Here is a 24,274-nt window from a genome sequence, read left to right as displayed (position 1 = left end):
GTGACTTTATTATGGAAAACAGAAAATTGTAAACCATGATTAATTTTGACTGTGTGAAGAATACTTGATACAGTTAATGAATGCCCATTGTTGATTAGATCTTTTCCAACGAATATCACTGTATTCACTATACTAAGTAGTCAACACAAATACTGATATATATACGCATTTGTATTGTTTGCTGTTAAAATGGATGCTTGTGACAGCTGCAACAGGAAAATAACGAGGTTTGACGTGTTATCTGTTTTAATTAATTCTTCATTTAATGGCGCCACACCTTATACATCTGTTGGTAAATAGCATTGAAGAGTTTTTAATGCTATCCATCCATTCAGTTAATGATGTCAACGTTGTAGCAATACTGAAATTGCTCACAACGTCATATAAAGCACAGGGAGGGTAAAACATTAGCAATTCAATGTCTTCAAGTATCGGAACAAGTTTTGTGGAAGCATTGAAAATGAATATGTCTTTGGAAATGCACATCACTTTTATATGCTATATAATCAAAGTATATTTCGAATCTTAAAAAAGAATTATACTTAAATTTCAAACTTGTACTTAGCGATCCTCTTTTCAAGAATGTTTTGTACTATCACAATTTTTGACTTTCCTATCGTGCACACTACGTCCCATTCCTCATATCAGACTAAAGGAACGCCTACGTTCTCTTGTTATGCTAGCTTCCTTATCAAAGAAAGGCGTACACCGATATCAATATGTGTTTTAAATTAATATGGAGTTTGTTTCGTTAAAAGCACAACAGAGGCTAAGCTATTCTGACGACGGAATTGTGAGAATGACTGAGTTCCGTTTGACAAAATCCATGTTGAGTTCGTTGCCAAAGATTTTCAAGCAGACTGTAGGCATTCCCATAGAAAGAAACTGTACCCCTCTGCTGGCACTTTTTTTCTGTTAGCATACGAAACCAAATTCATTGATGAACTAATTAGGAATGGTAACAAAAACATAGCAAATTCCTTTAATTTCACACAGATAAATCGACAATGTGCTGTATTTGAAAAACATTTAGTAATCACATCGATTGTATATACTCAAGAGCTTGAATCGAGGACAATAAAGACTCTTCAGCTTCAGCCGCTTTCCTCGGTCTTTACTTACAACATTACCAACAGGGACGGCATCCTACTAAGCTGTATGATAAGAGAAACGATTTCGACTTTCCTATCGTGATCTTTCACTCCTTGATAGCAACATCTCTACTTCACCTACGCACGGTGTTTACATGTCGCAGTTGATTCGATACTCAAGAGCTTGCTCCGAATATCATGACTTCAGTGTTAGATGTCGACTGCTGCCGGACAAACTTACAAAACAGGGTTTCCTAAGATGCAGGTTGATAAAGACTATGGACAAGTTTTATAGTTCTCATAAGGATATCACAGGAAATATATTACTGTTTTGTGTGATCTGAGGGTCTATATTTTTATTATGCTCACTAGAGTTCCTTGTGGTTTTGTTATCACTTCCCGAGTTCTCGATGCGAGGTCGTGACATTACTATATTTCGACTGAGATTTTCATGACGTGTGTCCTCGAGAAAGGAAAAGACGCTTACCCTTTCGGACCATCAGGTCTTAAACTCCTTCTCCTTTTGCAGGGGTCTCCATGTACATTTTTCATTTGTTCATATTTACCCTATTTTTATCAATGATTTTGAGTTTGAGTTCGAATTGTGGTTTTGTTCTTCAGTATTCTCTCGTTGTTTAAAAACAGACTGCAATACTTTGGAATTATTTGTTAAATCACGGTAATAATAACATATAAATATTACTTTGGTGATTGTATGAATGGTATACACATAAGTGTTTAGTAGACGTATAACTGGTATTTCATGTTCATGCTTAGCCTCCCTGTCGCTTAAGTAACAGTTAAAAAGTTACATTATTATGCTTATCATGCAAATTTTACTCACAGATTATTTGCGGTAGTTTTATTGTCTTTTTCTGCGTTTGAATCAAAAGATCCTTGCAATCCCATGGATTACGCTCTCTTATGTTCTCTGCTACCTTGGGATGTGCCACAACTAAATCTAAGGCTCGGTACGTGTAACCCTGTGGAGGATACAATTAGTAAACAATGGGAGCCGCAGTGTCCAAGTGGTTAAGGCGTCTGGCATTCTGCTTCCGCTAGTCATCCAACACTGGCCCTAGGTACTGGCCGTTGGTCGGTGGTTTTTCTCCGGGAACTCCGGCTTTCCTTCACCAACAAAACACTGGCACGTCCTTAAATGAACATAGCTGTTAACAGGACGTAAACCACAAACAAACCAACCCAATTAGGCTAGGGTGATCTTTGATGTACACCAAAAGATTTGCTCGGCAATACAACGGTAAAATTGGTTATGTACATGTACCAGCGAGGCGTTTTTTGTCAGTTTTGTTTTAATCTGAAACCTGCCAAATATCTAACCGCGTGCCTTCTATTGTGCCATGGTATATTCCTGGGGTGCAGATAACTTAAGTGAGCATAACTCTTGGAATTTCGCGGATGGTTCAACCATTATTATTAAAAGGATGTTGACGTCCGATTAAATGTTTATGCAATTATAATCCTGTGGTGTTATAATTTACCTTTTTATCCGATTTATATTGATCACATATCAGTTGATGAGGTAATGCTATACCATCTAAACACCGATTTGCAGAAGATAGGGAGGAATTCTTTCATTTAGAAACAAATAAATCAAACAATAAATAGTGAAACGTTGCATTTGCATTTCAGTTGATCATAACCATAGTCTGCTTTGTATCAGAGGGATAAATGTTCAAATTATTTCTATGAGTCATTTACTTCTATCGTCACTTTGGTAGGAATATGATGAAGTTTTACATAATTCTCTTCTGGAAGCAAACAGTAGTATTAAAACGCAAATACAATTGTTTTCATACGGAGTAAATTATATTTTGATAGCTGTATTCGATTTACTGTAAGACAATGCATTTTTTGGCAGGTGAACCTCCTTGAAAATTTCAAGTATATTAAGACTTATTATATCACTGAACAGAAAGGAGCAGGAACGATATATTTGCTTTCTTTTATTTTCATAATTTGAATACATGTTGATACTTTATTCACTTCATACACACAACACACGAGAGGAATTTCCCGTCCTCATACGGTGGACAAGGTAATGATCCACATTTAGCTTTGACACCATAGAATAATTTACCATTCTCATCATGGGTACCTCCCGCGGGAAGGGTTTGTGGATCTTGATCAACACAGACATACTGCGAGGCTGCAGCATGGCCATGGTAACCGGAGGCTAGCTCACCATGATAGGCCTCCGTCCATCCGGGATAGCACTGTGTCCTACCCGGGATCATGAGGGAGGCGCTGTGCGATGAACCAAGACAGACGGAGCACGGTACGTCCTCTGCGGAATTTGGCATACTAAAAATATGTGCAGGTTCTTCGTACTCAGCCCCATATATGTATCCAACATTTTCGTTGCCGTAAACGTAATCCTTGTAGGGTCCCCATATTGGATCGGTAGGCATACAGACGTATTCTGCTGCCGCTCCAGGGTGGGTAAAATAAGACCCACCAGCATATCCTGTATTAATACATACACATAGCATGTTAGTTTGGCATTAAGTTAAAATAACACCGAAACAAATAAATCTTCATAATTATTACGGTCTGAAAAAGGAAGGTTTGCGTGTTCTTCTTCAGCCACTCATTCAACATTGACGTGTGTATTTTGAAACTACAATGACATATGTCTATTATCAAACATGTATAGTGACAATATTATAAAGTCATGTCTTGTTAATTATTTAGGTTATATGATAATTCAACACACCAATATTACACCGAGCCAATGTTGATATGAACTATGGAAAATAAATCAACTAATGTAAAACCTCGTTATACTGCCACCGTTTGTCTAGATAAATGTTGGCGTTATAAAGGGGATTGGCGATATGTGGGGAAATATACAAAACCATTTTCAATATTATGAGAAAAATGGACCTGGAAATATGTTGGCGTTAAGCGAGGTGGGAAATGTAATAAGGGGCACTATATCGAGGTTTAAATGTACCTGAGTAAACCATGGTTGTTGTATTGGCGGGACAGTCATTCCTTCCCCACCTTGTAAACACTGCTCCTCTGCCGCCTGTCAATTTTATATAGAACGTAAAAGGATTATTTACAACTGTCCTAAGAATTTTAGTTTTAAATAAGTAGTTAAAACTGCTGGTCACGTGCTAAAATACACACATTCGTAAACTTTAAGCAGTTTCTGGATTTTTTTCTAATTATGCATAAACAAACGTAATCGGGTAATTCTGCATACTTTATTTGTTAGCTTGTATAACCACCGAGAACAACTCGATAACTGATGTATTGTGTTTTCAAACGACATTATAATCAATTTGATGTCATGCAAATTAAATTAAATCATGCAATATTGGACACAAAGTGAACTAATTAAAAATTCGGAACTGACTCTATCAGTGAAAAAAACCGATGAGTTACAAATAAAAAAGAATTAAAACTACTGGGGAAATACGATATCTTGCATTGTCGTGGGTTACAATAAGGACCAATATATTGCATATGATCAAAATTAACTGTATTATTAAAGAAAACATTCTGAGCTATGACATTGTGATGACATTTTAATCAATTATTAGAGTTTGTATATATGATTTCTATCAAAAAACACACGAAGAAACAATAAACCTATGTTTTTCTAGCACTGAAGTTGATGTCTCCGATGAAGACAAAATCAGACGTAATGCACGGTGGAGATGCATAACATTTCTAATAAATTTGGAATAGTAAAAATCGTTTAGAAGTTACGGAATAAACATGTGTTCTTTATTATACTTTTAATCCTCTATACCATGGTCATATTCGTTTTCTAAAAAGGAACAAAAAAAAATGCTTTGCCACAAAAATAATCAATTCGACTTACCTGGAAGTCCTGTAACGGTTGTCTGAAGAGACAACAGATCGGTATTCTGTGCGTCATTCTTGGCCTGAATAGACAACAGATCGGTATTCTGTGCGTCATACTTGGCCTGAAGAGACAACAGCTCGGTATTCTGTGCGTCATACTTGGCCTGTAGATCGTTGTACTTGACTCTCATCTCCTGAAGCTCGGACTGGAATCTGGTCATCTCCTGTTGTATGTACTGTGGATCACTGAGAAGAATTCGCTTCTCATCAGACCCGTTACTATAGGAAATAACAGTAAGAAAAAACGCGATTTTTAAACACGAAAACGACATTTTGGTAAGGACAGATACTTCGAAACTTATCGCTTCGTGTAGTGCTTACGTCCGGCAGACAGAAATCACCCAGTTAGTAGATACAAAGGTTTATCTCGACTTATGCCATGTAACACCCACTCATTTGACAATTTGACGCCGAGCAAGACTAGAGTTCCTGATAATGTGGTTTTGCTCATTTCAGATAAAAAAAACATTGGTTTATGAAGATTCCTTCTACCACATTGTATATCGTTACGTTATGTGTACGGAGTTATATTCATAATTTCAGAGGTCCATTGTTAATGAAATATTTTCAAACGAATATCGCTTAACTGCGTTCACTACATTAAGTAGTAAATACAAAGATTGATTTACATACACATACGTATTGTTTGCTTTATAAATTGGTGCTTGTAACAATTTCAACGGGAAAATGATAACAACACGAAGTTTGACGTGCTATCTGTTTTAATGAATTCTTCATTTGATAACGCAACAACTTAAAATCAGTTGGTAAGTGCATTCAATAGGTTTTTATGCTATCCATCCATGCAGTTAATGATGTCAACATTGTAGCAAATATGAAATTACTCCCAACGTCTTATTAAAGCACAGAAAAGGTAAAAATGGCACTTCAATGTCTTTAAGTATCGGCAATGGTTTTGTGAAAGTGTTTAAAATGAATATGTCTTTAGAAATGCACACCACTTTTATATTTTTTGTATAATCAAAACATATTTAAAATCTTAAAAAGGAATCACATAGCGGATTCTGGACCATCTTTAAAGATATTCATAATTGAATACGTCGTGATTGTTAATTTTGTTATCAGTTAACATTATGATAACAGGGAGTCAAGATTTTCTTCATTTTAAAATGAACGAAGAGTTCCTTGCATTTTGATATTTTGTAAAACTAACTTTGCCTATTACAGAATGGCGGACTGTGTCAAAACGACAAGTACGTTACACAGGCAGCCTTTGTATTTCATTTTATTTCTTAATACCGATGGCTTCATGTTTTCATTGGTCAGCTAATTTATATCTTATTAAATGTTGTCGTCTTTAATAAACTTCTCTTTTACTTCTATCTTCTACTATCCGCCATATTTACAGTGCGCTCGTACTGTCTGTCGTCACACCTGATAAAACAAAATGACGATGTCGGTCGAACCTCGGATTCGTCGAATACCATGTAACCCTCGAACTATTGATCTGGACCCCACGAGTTGGAGTTAGCGGGGTTTTACTGTAAACTGAAATCACAAACCTGTATTCAGAGATCACATTCAGAAAAAATCATCCTTGTTCGTGTACAACTTTTGTGACTTTATTATGGAAAACAGAAAATTGTAAACCATGATGAATTTTGACTGTGTGGAGAATACTTGATACAGTTAATGAATGCCCATTGTTGATTAGATCTTTTCCAACGAATATCACTGTATTCACTATACTAAGTAGTCAACACAAATACTGATATATATACGCATTTGTATTGTTTGCTGTTAAAATGGATGCTTGTGACAGCTGCAACAGGAAAATAACGAGGTTTGACGTGTTATCTGTTTTAATTAATTCTTGGATTGAAAAAAGAATATATATGAAGGCTTTATAGTGACATTTGTGTAGTCCAATCGATTACATCCTCTACTCAAACATGTTTCTTCTTTCAAAACTTTTGACTTTTCAACATTGCGTACCATTCCACCTACTACCTATGTTCTCGTGTTATGCGAGCTTCGATTTCAAACAAAGGCGTACGCCGATATAAATATAGGGTTTTAATTTGTTTGAAACTTATTGCCGATTTCATAGTGCTATCTCACTGAAATACCATGCCGAGGGCACCAGGCACAGCATTCTGCCCGGTCATACTATACTGACAACGGGTGAACCAGTTGTTGCCATTTCCTAAAATGTTAAACATTAAGAAGGTAATAACAACTACCATTTTTAAGGACTTTGGTATGTCCCGGCCTGGGCACAGAACCCATTGCCTTCCTCTCCTGGACGTACGCTCAACATCAAATCCAAAAGCGAGGTATTGCCAAACAAGGCAGGAAGCTAGGAATTTAAAGGAAGTTAGAGGTGGAGAGAAATATAAAGATCCCAACTATTGCAGTTGATGCAGCAGATTTAATTTTGTCACTTTTGTTTCCCAAAGTAGAGGGCACAAATCCACAATTCTGCCGCGGTTCTCACATTATTCGCTTCTTAAAGGGACATCACGTGAAAAGGCGGTTTTTTTTTAATGAATGTATGTATTGTATACACTTCCACTTATGTTACCTCGCTATCCCCATATTCATAGTCCGTTCCAAATGTCCAGTTTGACCACTTGAATTGTTCGGGAAAGCCCGGCTAAAAATAGCGCCGATAACGTCACCTGATTAGGCAGCAAACACAAGTGGTGCGAGCGAGATGAAACGGTTTACAAAGGGGCCCTCAGAGAGGGGCCGTCAGGCAACTGCAACTTCTTACCGCACTATGAAACCAAGTTATATGATTTCTAATTCCGTATTCAAACTTATTGAACAGTAATTATTCATCATCAGAAGTTAATTGCACACTTGCCAATATTAAGAATTTAAATTTATTTAGCTTTTAACATAAATTTGTTGCCAATAAAATTAAACAAAGGATGGGGCACAAGTTTTTACAATTTATCACAGCCTTCTCCCGTGACCGGTACAGGTGGTACGGGGCTAAACACTCCCTCAACAATGGGACAAACCTTTCTGTAAAAAGGAATATTCACGAGACGAATATCCCTTTTCAAATGTTTACATAAAGTGCATATATGCAATGACAAACTACACGCGAATATAAAAAGGAAACGTTTGTGAATTTATTTATTACATTAAACAACTCAATGTCTTTGGCCATTTTTTTTCTAGACCATGAATATAAATCTATGTATACTCTCTTTCCCACTTTCACTGTCTCCAAACGCTAACATTTAGGAAGTCATATTAACCATCACACACAATAAACTGTATGGCAAAACCACTACGTGTACATGTAGAATATGTGTCAATAAGGAACGTGTTGAGATACTTGATAATTATATTTTTTCAATACTTTACAGAGATTAAAGCATACTTTTAAATGGACCTTTTTATGCTGAGACAACTTTTCTTTAATCAGTTCCTTTGGTCCGAAACAGAAGCCGTAGTTATCGGCAGCACGCGCCATTTTTATAACGTAATCAAATATTTTTTCCCCTGTTTTCAATACGTATTCCGATTCTATCTGAAGTCGAAAATTTATTCTTTATAGAGAAAAGGTTGTTACATGATCATACATTCTAAGTCAACATCATATGAAAACATGAACTGTTGAAAAATTACGATTTAAAAAAAAAGTGTTATGCGATCCTATTTACTAGAAGTAGGTTCTCCTTCCTCAGTTATTCATCCTGGTCCGTCATTTTGACATTTTTAATCTAGCTGCGATAACGTAGCTTTCTGACGAAGAGCGATTTTTTTTTTATATATTGCGTCGTCGCGCCAGGGCAGGCCGGGTATTATATTAGTACTAATTTAAAACTTGCATGTCAAAACAAAAAACAATCGTTTAATTCAGCAATATAATTAAATCATACCATTTTACTGATCCCGGTAATATTATAAATTATGTAAATCTAATAGCGCACGTATCTCATTTGACCCCGAGCACCGACAGAGGATCAGAGAACAGAATACGCCGTGGCCATCACAGCAGTTATCCCTTGGGGGGCCTCATGGCAAAATCAAACTAACCAGTCACTTATCCCTTTCGTTTGCATAAACCACTGTATAATTATAAAAAACACAAAGTAAACTCTCTCCGATACATGCCCATTAACATATTAAACTAAGTTCATCTGTGTTCAAACTCACACAATGATACTAGCGAGGTTAATAGTTTTAGATATTTATTCATAACATAAACAGCGCTAGCATTTCTGTCGATTTTATTTCAGCTTAACCGGCCGCTATCCGGAAGAAAACATGCACCGTACTGACTGCTAGGGCAGTTATTTTCTGCTTTGAATACTTCCCACTGGCAATAATGATTCCGTAACGTACCCCTTGCGCTATCTTTTGACCATTTGGCAACTATTCGCTTCGTAGCTGACACGGTACAACACTTTTCTTTGGCTTACTTCACACGGCCAGTCATTTTGTTTACAAAGAAATGGTGTGCTATGCGCATGCGCTAGTAGAGGGAAATCCCTGAACAAAACGTTGGTCAGACAGGTAGAAATACCGATGATTATCTTAGATTTAATCATTTTTATGAATCTATTTCAGCCAAATCCGATCGGCATTTTCCATAAGGAGTCTCACTTGATATGTTTATGTAGTATTTGGAAAAAAGACAAAAAAAAAGTTACTTCAGCGTGATGCCCCTTTAAACTATATATGCAATGGGTAAAAGCAGGTGTATTATTTTCTTGTTTCCCGACCTGTAGGGGTGATTAGGACAGATTATGTGCAACTCAGGGTAGAAAACTTATTGTTTTTATGCATAGTATCCAACACGGATATTTTTTTGTTTTTCTTACACTCGGCTCTTTTCTTATCCTCGGCAGAGCCTCGGGTTAAGCAACCAAATAAATCACCGCTCGATAGGTAAGATATTTCACCATCGTGTCAACACTTTAATACATTTTAGAATACCATCAATGTTCACGACTTATTACCGCGAATATCATGTGATGTCAGCTCCCAAATGTTACTGCATATATATAAGCATTTTCGCAGCCGCTTCAGAATACATGTATAGTAATATGTTTACCTGTACTTGTTGGGTGATATTTGTAAGAGAACTAAACAGTACTGGTCTAAATCGATTCACATTCGGCAATTTATCCTGTCCACAAACACCATGGCAAAACTTAACTACCTAGATGATGCCTGGAGGACATTAGGAGTATGGGGACGATATCAATGTATTCAGATTTTTCTACAACTTACTTCAGTGTTTTCTGAGTCTGTACATCTAATGGTTATCGTATTTATAGGTAGGTAATATGATGTGTTCAAGGTAAATAATTTTAGTTAGGTAATCTTTGATGATGATTTTATGGTAATCGCCTAAATAGCTAGATATTATTGTTTGTTTCCTTCAGTTTATATTTAAAATAACTCATTAATTATCTAACTTAATTATCCAAGTTATTTTACAACAAATATGAAACAGGATTTCTTATATAACTTATATTATTCACTCTTATTGGAACGGATGGAAGTGTGCAGAGTGTCTTGATGTGGTACACTGTAGAGTACCCGGAGGACGTTGTCGGGCAGGTGACCCAATACCTTTTAGCGTCCGATCGGGGAGTCGAACCCCGGCCGTCTTTGTTAAAGGCAAGTGCGCTATCTACTGCGCCACCCGACAATCCTTAAAAGGTTCACTTTAATGGCTTTGGTTTATAAATGTGTGCAATCTTTGTTGGTATCCGAAGGTTTCCAGTTTTTGATTATTGTCTCTAGTAGGTAGGTAACATTTATTGACGTTTCCATGGTAACCTTGGTAATATATATGTTGTTTTCATAGGTGTTTATCGGTTAAGTTGTCATTGTAATCGACAGTAGAGTACAGGAACCGTCTAAGTAATACTCAATGACGGGTATTTGGCGCACTCACAATTTATGAAATAGTTATCAATATGCAGACACTTCAAACAGAGCAATCATAGATAAACGCAATTTTATCCGCTCCTATTGCATTTATCCTATCATTTTGTATAGGTTAGCAAAACTTTGCCCAGAAGCAACATCTCTGTCCACTCGCTCATCTATTTGAGAACTGTTTATTTTTCACCTTGTTTACCAGTGTCCATTCGATGGCGTTAGACGTTTTTGTTTGTTTTTTGTTTGGGGTTTAACGTCCTCGCAACAGCCAATGTCATTTTGAGGACGGGTACCTAGTGAGACACCAGCGGAATGAGAAAGTAGATGGAAAAGAAAGAAGACAGGAAAGATAGGAAACGAAAAATTCTAAGTATGGTAATGGGGCAGCAGATCAATTTTGATCTCTTCCATGTCCCTTTGAACGAAGACACGGAAAACAAACTCCGAATCAGCAGGGGATACCACAGTAGTAACCTATTACGATACACATGCAGTGGGATGTGTTGAATGGCGTGGGTCTCGATCGTTTCCTATGATAGACGGTTAGGGCCTGGGAACCTCCAAGTTCCATTTCCCGAAAAAAAGTATCCCAGCCTATTCTTGGTTGTTGAAAAATTGAACAAGCTCTCAGGTTTGGCATTGATTCATCCCCCCTCCATATGACAATTGGTCATATGATTTTCCCTCTATATTTGGTCACGTTTTCAGGATATATTTTATGTCCTTAGGATATCGTCCATCGTACCAATGTGCTGACCTCGGGAATACGACCAGTATGTATGACACACTGTCGAACGCCAGTCTCACTCCTCTTTACCAAGCCTGTCACGTTGATATCCTCATAAATGGTACCAACACGACTCTGATGAAACTGTCACCATGTCCGGCAGGATATACGTACGATCTAGAGAAAGATCGAACGTTTGTTACAGAGGTAAGTCGTCGGTATGCATGGGTACAGGATAGTGATAGACCGAATATGTGTTATAAAAGTCATTCATCGGTAAACATAAGTAGTGGCTAGAGAAAGACTGATGTGTGTAACAAAAGTCATTCATCGGTAAACATAAATACTGGCTAGAGAAAGACTGATATGTGTTATAAAAGTAATTCATCGGTTAGCATAAATACTGGCTAGAGAAAGACTGAATGTGTGTTACAAAGATGCTTCAATAGTATACAAAAGTACGGACTAGAGAGGGATCGAATGTGTATTACGGATGTAAATGAATTATTCCTTACTTCGTATTAATTTCTAGTGAAGATTCTACGTAACAAGTTGGTTTGATCTGCTGGTGAACTCTCAGCCCTAACTGTGAATTGGAATTAAGTTCGATACATTTTACAAGAATACTATTTAAACAATATATGATCTGATGTTGTTAAGGGAAAGAGGCCTTTTCCCTCTTTCGCTATTTTCCCAGATTTGTTTAGACTTTACACTTGGGTTTCCATTCTTTTGACATGTAGTACACTGTACCATTGATGAGTCTTAAATGACCGAAATTACCATGTTGTGCAGTATAAGGTCCAGAAATGGACCGAATGAGCGTTAAGGAAATGGTACTTTTTCAATGATAATAACATAGAAAAGACGTTATTAGTTTAAATGAAACGTTGCTATTTGTACATCAACGCTAGAGATGACGAGGATATTTTAATTATGGATAGAAATTCTAAATAGAAAACAACCTATTTAAGACCATTTTATTCATTATCTTGTGAAATATGCTTCTCAATAACTAAACAAATATTGGTTATTACTGTACACAAATCTTCCGCTGAACAAAAATTGGCCAAACGTTGAAGTGAAGCAAGGTGGGCCAATATTGGATATGTTGACTTTCGGAGCTGTTCTGTTTTTTGCATGTCACAGTGGGATCTCGTGTGTGAGGGAGCGGAGAGAGCAGAGGTGTCCCAAATGTTGCTGATGATCGGTCAGATGGTCGGAGCGGCTTTTTTACCACAGCTGTCGGACAAATTTGGACGGAAGGTTGTTTTAGTGACGTCACAAATTGCCCTGTTTGCCTCGGGGGTTGGTGCCTCTCTACTCCCTACTTTTACATGCTATGCCATAATGCGGTTTATATGCGGTTTTTCACATCAGGTATGTCTATCGGCATTTCTTTTTCACAGAACAAACATAATAGATATGATCTATGGGCTCTAGAATCACAGAATCCCTTCATAGTTAATGGTGTTCTATAAACATAATTCAAATTGAAATGGTCATTTCACTCACTCACTCTTACTCAAATCAATTTCAAATTTTCTGGTTTACATTTCATGTAAAGATGCACTCTTTTGTATAATTATGTAAGCAAGGATTTTCAAAATGGTAAATGTTTGTTTATTAAGGGAGCAGTTTGGTATAAATCATTCCATCAAATATGTTATTTTATCACCCAAAAACAAAAAACAAAACAAACAAAACATACAAAAAGAAAACAAAAAACCATGAAAATACTTAAGCATTGAACTGTTTTTGTATGGTATTTATGATATATTTGAATGACACAGCTTTGCAAGCAAAGAAACATAATGCACGCTAGCGCATTATGATTTGTTTGCTTGCAAAGCTGTCATTCAAATAGATCATAAATACCATACAAAAACAGTTCAATACTTATATTTACGTTTTCTCTGCCTGTTATGTTCTTTTTTAACTTATAATTTATATTTAAAATTAAAAATTATCGCCTTATTGACAGTCCACACAATTTCGTTCAATAGTTTGAACAGCGTATTGTCGCGTGCTAATTGGCAAACAAAGTTACAAACACTTCAATTTTATTCCACAATTCAGTATCAATACAATTGCGTATGATATGTCTATAGGGTGATTTAAGTTTATCAATAGAACTCTGAGCTAAAAGTTATATTTGAAATTGTTTCGATTTTTCCCCGGAACAAATTTCGCGCATGGACAAATACATTGAACACCGTAAATCCGACCTTGCCCTCCACGATGGAGTTATTTTTGGAAGTTAATTCGAACTTTTCTCATTTTGTGAAGAATCGAGGCGTGAATGTATTTGTTGATTGTATGGGAACCTGACAACAGTCGGTAGATTCTATAACATCCTCGTTGTTTGTCATGTCGTCAGAAACTGAGGAATGGTGGATGCAAGACGCGTGAAAGATAGCATTTGAAGTGAGTGATCTTGCGACGGAGCACAGGTTCGTTACAAATGTCTGAAATGTTTATGTGTGCTGTGACTCATATCAGTAGGTCTGTAACATATGTGTCAGTAGGTCTATATAATATGTGTATTTCAGACATTTGTAACGAACCCCTGTTGATCAGTGCAGTGTAACAGACGATATTTCTGATACATGTAGGATTGCATGAGCGTTAAAATTGTTTCCATTGCCAGTATTGGTGATTTCAACCGATGTGCATTTTGTACGATATTGCAGACATTGGTCTTGTTTTCGTTGTAATAAAAGTGTTTTTTATTTTATTTTTTATTTTGCACATAAATTTACAATGGCATTGTCAAATGTCACAATGCAGCCGTCATGTTTATTTATATTAGATATTGTAGTTCCGGTCAGTGTTGTATTAATACGCTAAGAATTGTGTTTCGTGATGCATGGTAATTAAAGTCCCATCAACGACACAGCTTTCAAAGAGGCTATATAGTGACAATGCCATGCAAATGTAAATATTTAATTGTCATTGATAAAACTAAGGCAGAAATAAGAAAACAGGAAAGATTTGAATACAGACCCGCAAAAAAGTACAAGGAAAATAAGACCAGGTGTTCTGGAAGGATAAGCACCGTCTGCTTCATCGACGATAACCTAAATGTAAATCTAGATAAAAAATAAGTAACCAAAGGAAAACAGCATATTTCCCTATGTATATAAATATCAATATATCTATTGGGTGATCGGGTGGCTCAGTGCATAAGGCATTAAGAACCCTTTCAGGTTAACATTACAAGTTAATATAATTTGTTTCATATTTGTTGCAAAATGTTAGCTATACCCTAACATCAAAGATTGCCCTTCTCTATAAATAAGGGGTCATGGTGCTTTGAGGGTTCGAGACCTACTTGGAGCAGTCACCAGGTACTGGCCGAAAGTCGGTGGATTTTCTCCGAAAACTCCGTCTTTCCTCCATCATCAAATCCCGACACGTCCTTTAATGACCAAAGCTGTTATTAGGACGTAAAACACAAACAAACTTTAATCTTTAAGAAATAAATGGTAAGAAATTAACAGACACACCTTCCGATTTATATGGTGTAAAATGTTATATTCGTATTATAGGGAATGGCCATGGCAAGGGCTGTGATGACTGTAGAGATACTTCCGGAGGAAAGCCGGTTCATGGCAGAAGTACTCGGATGCACAGTATGGACAATTGGGCTGTGCGTGATTGCACCACTGGCCTATATAATGAGGGATCTGTCTTGGCGATATCTTTACCTTGTCCTCTCCTTAACATCAGTGCACTGTCTTCTCGGATTTTGGTTCGTATTGTAACAACTAAAACTACATAATGAGAACTGTCATTGTTTCATTTTAAATATTTTTCCTCAAATATCCGTTCATATTCAACTAGTAAGTGCTTTGAATAGACAAGACATTTAGCAATTTTGTACATGTAACTATCTTTAAATCATAAAACAATACTGATGAGTATGACAATTAGAAGGGAAATAAACTATTCTTTTGGTAAAATAAAAATAATAAAAATAATCTTTACTCAGAATCAAGTGAAATACGGTCATTTTACACCAATGTTTTCGGTTTACCTTATAATTTTAGTTTTTAAACTATAATATAATGTAGACTTCTAAAAATAATAAGAACTTTATATATTAATAAATTATATTTCCATCGCAGGACATTTGACGAATCTATTCTCTGGCTCCTTGCCAATGGTAAGATAGACAAAGCAAAGACACTTTTAAGGAAGGCTGCAAAAATGAATAAGGTAAACGAAAAAGAAGTCTTGCAGATTGTCGACAATGCTACATGTACATCGACTGTATTACAAGAAAAACTAATAAAGAAACCAAACCAAAATCAAAATGTGGATGGCAAGCAAAAGGAGCGAAAGGAAGTCATTTTGGAGCAGTCGCCGGCTATGCTACCAAAGTATACGGTTTTGACTCTATTTACACGCCGGCGAATAGCAATGATCACCCTCATCATGACGTATACTTGGTAAGTTTATAAATGTATTTACCAAAACATTATTATTATCATCACACTTAACAATATAATCATGCCTGCAAACTTGGTTTTTATTGTATAGTTACCGTTTTTGGCAGTAATGCGAGGTTCCTTAACGGATGGACAATAAAACTGTGTTAATTAAACAATGAATGTTTTAGCAAATGTTGTAATGGTCCTATAAAACGCATCGCTATTAATAACAAACTGAACCAAACCCGGCATTAGCAATAGAGTAGTAATGCTTTATTTAGTTATTTCGAATAGTTCTTTGAACAGCAAATTAAGTATTGACAACAATGAAATTGATGACGTCACAATAGAGGTGATGACGTTACAATAGCAAATATTGTTATAGTCTCATAACAACATTTGCCTTATTTATGCGTTGTAATGGAAGGCAAATGTAAATATACACCTTTATATGCGCCGTGTACCGTCTTAAAAACTTTAAGGATTATAAAATATAACTTCGATATCTTTTCAATCAAAGTTTGCCGATTTTTCACAATTTAATTGAATTAATATCACTATATACGAAGCGATCCCAGTTTGAAACAATATTTTCAACATAGCATCACAAAAACACTCGAATTTGGCAGAATATTCAGGGTGTGCCTTAATCACAGTAGGATTACTTAAGGGAGGTTAAATATTCTTCAACTTTTCAAATCAACTCAACAGTTAGCGATCATGCATATTTCGTTGTTTTAAATAAATATATGCAACTCTGTAACTCTGTAAGAGAATAGGAGAGTGACATTTCGCGCTCTGAGAAAAGCGAACGATTACATTGACAGTACCACGATTAAAATCTTAATACTAGTAACTGATGTGAGTTTAGTAATGTGGAAATTTCAATAAGATTTAAAAAAGAAATGTTGATCGTTGGTGAGATGTATTCTTTTCTTTTTTAGAGACATTTTCATTTCCAATTAACGTATTCGCCATCACATACTCATAGTGATCAATTAATGATATACTGTTGCTTCAAAGCAATTAATAATCCTTTCGAATTTCAACCTTGTAGCTGACTGAAATCAATTATTATTTGGCTTACGTTGCAACACGAGGTGTTCCGATTGTAAGTTGTTCTAATTTCGTTTTCCACTTTGAATCGGCACTCAGAGAGAATTAGTTGAGATTAAACACTGCTGTGTTTATCTTGTAATATATCGCTACAGATATGAATACATGTACATATATTTATGTTTTCTTTAATGCCTACTTCTACATCCTTTAAACGCATTTTCACCAAAAATACATAATAAATAAAATTTCAAAGTCAAATGTCAACTTAAGTGCAGATATTAACATCGAAATAGACATCAGAATAATACTACTTATCGGTCACGAGTTTAAACCATGATTCAGGTTCTAGAAAATTCCTAGTCCAACACGTAAAAAACGAGGTACATCCCCTTCATACTAAAGAAACCTTGATAATCAAACCATCTTTTTTCCAATCAAAAGTTGTTGGATTATAGAGAAATTTTGAATAGGAAAAGTCTATTCTATCTGGTCGGATAGTGGGACTATACTATTAGGTAAGTAGTGCTTGATCACGAAGGTACAACTGTACATATAAATACTCCACATCTTTAAACTTCGATGAGGCGGGGAACGCTTACCCCTCCGGAGCACCTGGTCTTCTCCCTCATTATGTATTTTTAAGAGGTCACCATGTGAATCTTTCGTTGGTTCATATTTTGCCATTAAGAGTTGGAAATATGTTTCTTTTGACACTTCTATATTCTCTTGTTTTCGTATTTTTAATCAGTTTGTTAGTTTGGTATTTTTTCTATGTTTCAGGCTTGTTAATAGTCTAACATACTACGGATTATCTCTATCCTCTGCCTCTCTACCTCTAGATCGCTATTTGAGTTTTTTTCTCCTTTCTCTTGCGGAATTACCCGTGGCAGTAATTGAATATTATACATTCAATAGGTGAGTAGCACACAAAATTATAACATTAATTCTCCTGGATAAATATTATGATTTAAACATGTTGATCATCTGAAGGGAAAATGTTTGAAAATATCTGTTAAAAGAAACAAAGCTAAATCACGAATGCACAAGTTTCATCTGATGATCTATGAAGCAAATAAATGAAATCTACAATATTTAAATGGAAAATATATAAAAAATAAATAAAAAAGGTATTCTTTTTCAATATAATCTTTTCACGCAAATATATTAAACGAAATAAAAACCTAATAAGAAACTGAAAATGGGTTTGGGGTACAGCTTTTCATGTTTTTTTCGCAGTTTGTTACTTAATTTCGCGCTGTTAAAATGTCTTAAATTGGCTATTAAATTAATTGCATTATATTTTATTATCAAATCGATGAATAAAGAATGAGATCCATACAACGTACACACAATTACCTAATTCAACATTATTAAATACCGATTCCAAACAACCTCTTTATACTGCCACTATTTGTCCAAATGACTTTTGGCATTATAAAGGGTTTGGCAATAAACTTGTGGAAACGTAGGAAACGGAAATTCGAAAGGAAAATCAAGAAAAATGGACCTTGAAATATATTGGCGGTAATCGAAGTAGAAAATCAAACAAAGGGCATTAAATCGAGGTTTTACAGTATAAAATTTTCTATAAAACATTTTTTAAGAAAAAGACCCAATTATTGAAAGCGGAAAAAAGGTCCACATGGTGCCAAATAAGTGTATTGGCTGCACTCTGTCCGGACAGCAGAATATCGCGCCTGGTGACATTGAACTTTTCATAAATATTCGCTTATTATTATGATCATCATACACATTTTTTCTTTATTGTTCAGACTAGGTAGAAAGAAGTTGTGTATCATATTCCATGCCGTGGCAGCCGTGTCGCTCATAGCGGGAACTGTCGCAAATTATTTATCAGGTAAGCAAGTTAGAATTGACCATATGGCATTATTTACTCCAGATTCATGCTAGTGGTTACGTATTGATAAGATTAGACATCACCCTATACACAAGATCCTTCCTTATCAAAATAATCCTCGCATATACGAGTCATTTCATTATCGTTAACATTACATATTGTCTCACTGATCCTTAAATTTACATACTGTCTATACGTCCAGCAGTAGATTGTGTATCGTCACGCCACCACAATTGGTACAATTTTGACAGTTTTCCAGTGATTATTAAAAATACAGATAATGTATCTGGAATGTTTCCTTGTTCTTGACAAAGACTGTCCATGTAGGTTTATTTTTCAGGAATAAGTTATAAATGTAAGAAAATTTGTTTTTAAAAATAGAACGCTAAACTCGCTGTGAGATTTCGTCCATTTTTCGACAATGATGAAAATACACCTTACTTATCACATGCTATGAAACTTGAATTATACTAGTTGATGCTCTGATTGCATAAAAAATAATTCTTTTTATAAATACCTTACTGAACTAAAATTTTCGTCGACTTACGTCGGTTTTTTTTCTGGTTTTCAGACATGTTTGCTTTAAAGTAATCATGTACTCTTAAAATGTCGCTGAAAACAAAACTATTTTGCGGCAATGCTGATAAATATCTCACAAAATACATAATTTTTATTTTAAAGTACCGTTCGAACCCTTTTCTGACTGTGTACCGATTAGGGTAGCGTACCAATTGTGGTAGCGTGACGTTACATCTGTTTTAGCGATTTTGTTTTGGATTTAAAGGGTAAGACAGAAAGAAAACTTGATACAATCATTAGAAATACGGAAAATGAAGCGTATTGTGACCCTGTTGTTGTGACAAGATGCTGAAAGCCAATAAATTAACCATTTTACTGCACCATACGGTTGCTCAAGAGCTACGTGCGTCGGCATATTTGTTTAGAAAATCTGTACACATAATTTATTAAAATGTCACATCTTCCGGGATGATTATCATGTAAGTAGGTTACAAAATTTTTCACCGTGGTAATACCTGGGTGTTATAATGACTTTCAGCTATTTATGCAAAATGAAACAATTGTCGTTAATGAATCGTTTTCCAAGAAACAAGATAGCAAGTGAATTGCAGAAAATGCTACTTATTACCTACTCATTGATTTGACGTAGTGCTGTTTTCACTTTTACTCCTAAATAAAATATATAACTGACGCTATGTCAATATCTTAAAAACAGTATGTCGACTTACAAATGTTCTACATGCATCACTGCAAACTCCAAAATAAAATATATATGCAACATCAAAGTCACTTTGTATACAATATTTATTAAAACAATTGTTATCGAGCATTTTTACTATTGAACCGCGAAAATGACAACGCCTAAAATAGATATATATGAAAGACTTGTATTTTTCTAGCGAATCAGAAAGCATGAATTTATTGCGCGGACGAATATATTCACGAGTGCGCGGAGCGCAACGAGTGAATATATACGTCCCCGAAAATAAATGAGTGCTTTCTGATTCGTTAGAAAAACACAAGTGTGTGGTCTTGCTTTAATCACATACCTTCCGTATTTGGTAGAGATCGATATATTTTACAAATACCGGGAATTTTTCAGTTCGCCATGACAAGGGGATTACCATAAAAAGTAGTTCCGGCTAGTAGGTAAATACAACATTCCGTATTGCACATGTGCAATACAGAACGTTGTATTTCATGATATGAAAATTACTTGTATTACTATAACAAGATTCAACAGGTATGTGATAAATGTATATAAAATTATTTAACAGTTCATGATTGACATACCCATTACAATCATTGTGTTTTTCTTATCTCTTTGAAGATAGAGCTGGTGCTAACGTAGCATTGATGATATTCTATTTTCTCGGGAAAATGGCCATTGCTGGCTCTTTCAGCACAATATTCCTCTTCACTCCAGAATTATACCCTACAAATCTCAGGTAACACACTGCTCTGTGCAAACACGGCGAAATCTGCGGATTGTTCGTACTGAGCTTTCTTTATTTAACGTTCGTTTTGAATATATATCTGTTATTCAATTTGGATATCTTCAAATGAGATCAGCGTTGAACTATTCACCGCCGATGAAAAACGAATGTTTCCGATTTCTATGAGTACAAATCAATATGTTTTCTTTACAGTTTAATGCTGAAATCTTATGCTTGTTAAATATTTGAATACCGGAGTAGTCCTGGTCGTCTTTGTTGACCCCTATTTTTCTTTTATGTCTATGTAACCCGCCTTCTTGGATTTTTGAAGGTTTTTCCTAAGAGGGACAATTATAAAATAATGTATTCATAATGATGATCAGTTAAAAACAAAAACGAAAACAAAAAGCTACAAGAGAATACCGAAGCGTAAACAAACAATAATTCGAACTCAATACCGATACGATTAAGGCAAAATGAACACAGTACAAGGAGAAAAAGATCAGGAGTTCCAGACGGGTAACTGCATTGTACGTGAATTTCGTTTCATCTATGACACCCGTCTTGTAAATCAGGTAAACATCCAAGAAACATCACCTCCTCACATCTAGAACTCGCTTAATTTCAACAAATCGACAAGGCACACTAATGAGCATAATAAAAGGCATCGACCTTCATATCACACAAAGAAATAGCTTATTTCTAAATGAGATCATGGTTAGCATAAGATGAATGCCTTGGAAAACCTTATTATTTATTAAAATGGCGGCAATATTTGTGATTATACTGTCTAAAATTGAGTTTTACTGTCGACGCTATAAAACTCAAACCACCAAAAGAAACGACAATTTGAAGATATTTTCTTCAAAATCTTGGTCACCTGCCATAGACTGGTGACACCAGGAATATTCAAAAGTGAGGCGGAATTACATAGAGCTGTCTGGGTCACACTATTGTTCGTGTTATCCTGAATAATGGATTCATATTATTTCGGGGATAGTCGGCGTCATTGGTCAATGGTGGCATTAAACAACTTAAAAGGAGGATGGCAAATACTGACACTTACACGACATATGTACTCGGACTTACCCATCACTTGAAACGCTACTTCGAATAGGCTACCACCAACCCGTACAGATTTGTATTGGTGACTTACATGTATATATTGACCATTCAGAAGTTACAACATGGCCGACAAGGTAACGATACTGTGGCGACTATGGTCTGATTGTTAGAATATACGTATACGCTATCAACAAAGAGACGTTCAACGCGGGTGCCCAGATTTTTAAAAGAAAAAACAGTGAAGACAAGGAGAAAGTCAAACGTCATGAAAAGAAATTTAGACCTATATCTTCGACGACTCATTTGTCTTCGATGTTGATACGGTGCATTATGATTCAGAAGAAGATATGTTCTAATGTAGTGGAACTGACTAGGTCGAATATAAGCAACCAGGTACCTCAATTGGAAGGGCGTCCGTCTAGAGTTGGGAAGGTCCCGGGTGCGAACCCCTGTTTTGCCGTGAATTTTTCCCGCTCCTAAAACATTTGCTGCCTGTGACCAAACCTTGTTTCAAGTACTAGGTGAATGCTTAACAAGGGGATACCCAAACAAACGTTGTAAATAGTTGTGTCTTCAAGGGCGAAGACTTAGAAAAAGACAGGAGGAATGTAGCGGAACTGGACTGGGTCGATCGTCGGCGATCAGGTAGTTCAATTGGTAGAGCGTCCGTCTAGAGTTCGAAAGGTCCCGGGTTCGATCCAAAGTCTGGCCGTGCATGTTCCCGCTCGCATTACACTTCGGTGCATGCTCAACAAAACTAAAGCCAAAAGCGGGGATATTTTTTCGAAAAGGTAGATGAATTTAGGAATGGACAAGAAAGACGTTGAAAGAAAAGAGCAGGCGAAAAGTTAGAAGTAGACGATCTGATGGAACTTCTTAATCAATACGAACAGACACTCGTTTATAACTTGCAAATGGGTTGTTGTTTATACGCACACTACAGCGTAACACGACAACAATGGATTGTAGAACAACACATGTGGTCAATAAGCAAAATAGAAAACAATATTTATCACAACCTGCAATAACACACTTACATATTCAATCACATATCAACTCTGTCAGTATAATTTATAAAACAATTACTCGCAAACGTCTTATGCCAATACTCAAACCAATTTTTGAGTATTGACACGGTTCATAATATACACACTTTAGCAATGAATTTGAAATTAACCAGAACTCCTCTATTTTTGTTTTAAATTTGTGGAATTGACGGTTTTAATAAACTTTCCATTCTGTTTCAACATAGTTTAGACCTGTTCGGATTTCCAACTTTTTTGACCCTAGCTCCATCATCATTATGAATACATCAGCGCATTTTTGACTCTCGGGAAACTTCTCTAAATCCAAGAGAGCGGATGACATAGAAGTCAGATATTTCCTTAGGGACATAATTCAACTATTAAAATCATTCTATTCAGGAATGTTGGCATTGGATTTTCATCCGCTGCCGGACGAATAGGTGGAATGTTGGCACCCTTTGCTGGTCCGCTGGTAAGTACATTCGGTATATCTTGCTAATATAAAGGTTTATTTTCGCATGGTTGTTATTTCAAATTCGTTCATGGTGTAAGCATACAAAGATATTTAAAAATTTCCTGTTGAATACCATAATAATTTCTTATGTGCAGCAGAATAATGATTTTTTATCACCAGTGCAAAGCACGAGTGAACGTATCGGTTAATATTTCCAAACGAGTGAGATATAAATGTTAATTCAACAGGAACAATTTAGCGCGACAACGGAACTGTAACCGTATCAACCAAGTGTTGGGATAATTCGCGTTTTCTTTAGCACCATGTTCTCATTACATCACGCTAGTCTGGAAGGCCTCGCGATATTTTTAATGACTTACTCGGGGAAGTTCTACCATTTTTATGCTATTATATTGTATGCTTTTCTCACAAAAATGTTATCATTTATGAAGTTACGTTAAATTAGTTCGTGTGTCAAAGTTGTAAATAAACGACAACTTAATACGACACGACTGTGTACGGTCAACTAATGGGATCGTCGTTTTGTTATTTGTATGTATTTTGTTTATAGGCTGAAAGAATAAGTTGGGCTCCAGGTGCAATATTTGGAATAATGTGTCTAACAGTTGCTATGCTTTTGCCTCTGTTGCCCGAGCCGACCGGCCACGAGCTCCCGACCACAGTTGAAGAATTGGAGCGCTGGTATAAACAACACAGCGGAATGCAACGGAAAAAGACTGTAGATACTTCACTTTAGAACTCTTCGTATTTCGAAGGATACACCTCACCGAGATAAACAGTAATCGAACCACCTGTTTGTATCATTC

General features: G+C 35.9%; 2 protein-coding genes across 4 annotated transcripts; one reads left to right on the top strand and one right to left on the bottom strand.

The window, feature by feature from the left end:
- Positions 1-3,049: 3,049 nt before the first annotated feature.
- LOC110454248 (short-chain collagen C4-like) lies at positions 3,050-5,348 on the bottom strand. 2 transcript variants are annotated; one of them, XM_021503672.1, is made up of 4 exons: positions 5,096-5,348; positions 4,948-5,053; positions 4,069-4,143; positions 3,050-3,579 (listed from the first exon to the last, which is right to left on the bottom strand). In XM_021503672.1, exons 1-4 carry the CDS (start codon positions 5,261-5,263, stop codon positions 3,095-3,097), a joined length of 834 nt encoding a protein of 277 aa, XP_021359347.1. In that variant the 5' UTR covers positions 5,264-5,348; the 3' UTR covers positions 3,050-3,094. The 2 variants fall into 2 exon arrangements, with proteins under 2 accessions (XP_021359347.1, XP_021359346.1); XM_021503671.1 differs by having other exon boundaries at positions 4,948-5,348.
- A 4,698-nt stretch (positions 5,349-10,046) lies between these two features.
- On the top strand, positions 10,047-24,274 carry LOC110454262 (organic cation transporter protein-like). Of its 2 annotated transcripts, none has more exons than XM_021503689.1 (10): positions 10,047-10,255; positions 11,597-11,802; positions 12,745-12,861; positions 15,147-15,349; positions 15,726-16,049; positions 17,871-18,005; positions 18,863-18,948; positions 20,798-20,915; positions 23,393-23,465; positions 24,019-24,274. In XM_021503689.1, the coding sequence occupies exons 1-10, from the start codon at positions 10,120-10,122 to the stop codon at positions 24,202-24,204; spliced, it is 1,584 nt and encodes a 527-aa protein (XP_021359364.1). In that variant the 5' UTR covers positions 10,047-10,119; the 3' UTR covers positions 24,205-24,274. The 2 variants fall into 2 exon arrangements, with proteins under 2 accessions (XP_021359364.1, XP_021359363.1); XM_021503688.1 differs by having other exon boundaries at positions 12,745-12,975.

The sequence above is a fragment of the Mizuhopecten yessoensis genome, unplaced genomic scaffold (assembly GCF_002113885.1).
Source record: "Mizuhopecten yessoensis strain PY_sf001 unplaced genomic scaffold, ASM211388v2 scaffold7725, whole genome shotgun sequence".
NCBI lineage: Eukaryota > Metazoa > Mollusca > Bivalvia > Pectinida > Pectinidae > Mizuhopecten > Mizuhopecten yessoensis.
Note: the sequence above shows the minus strand (reverse complement) of the source record. Positions and strands in the feature narration are given on the sequence as shown.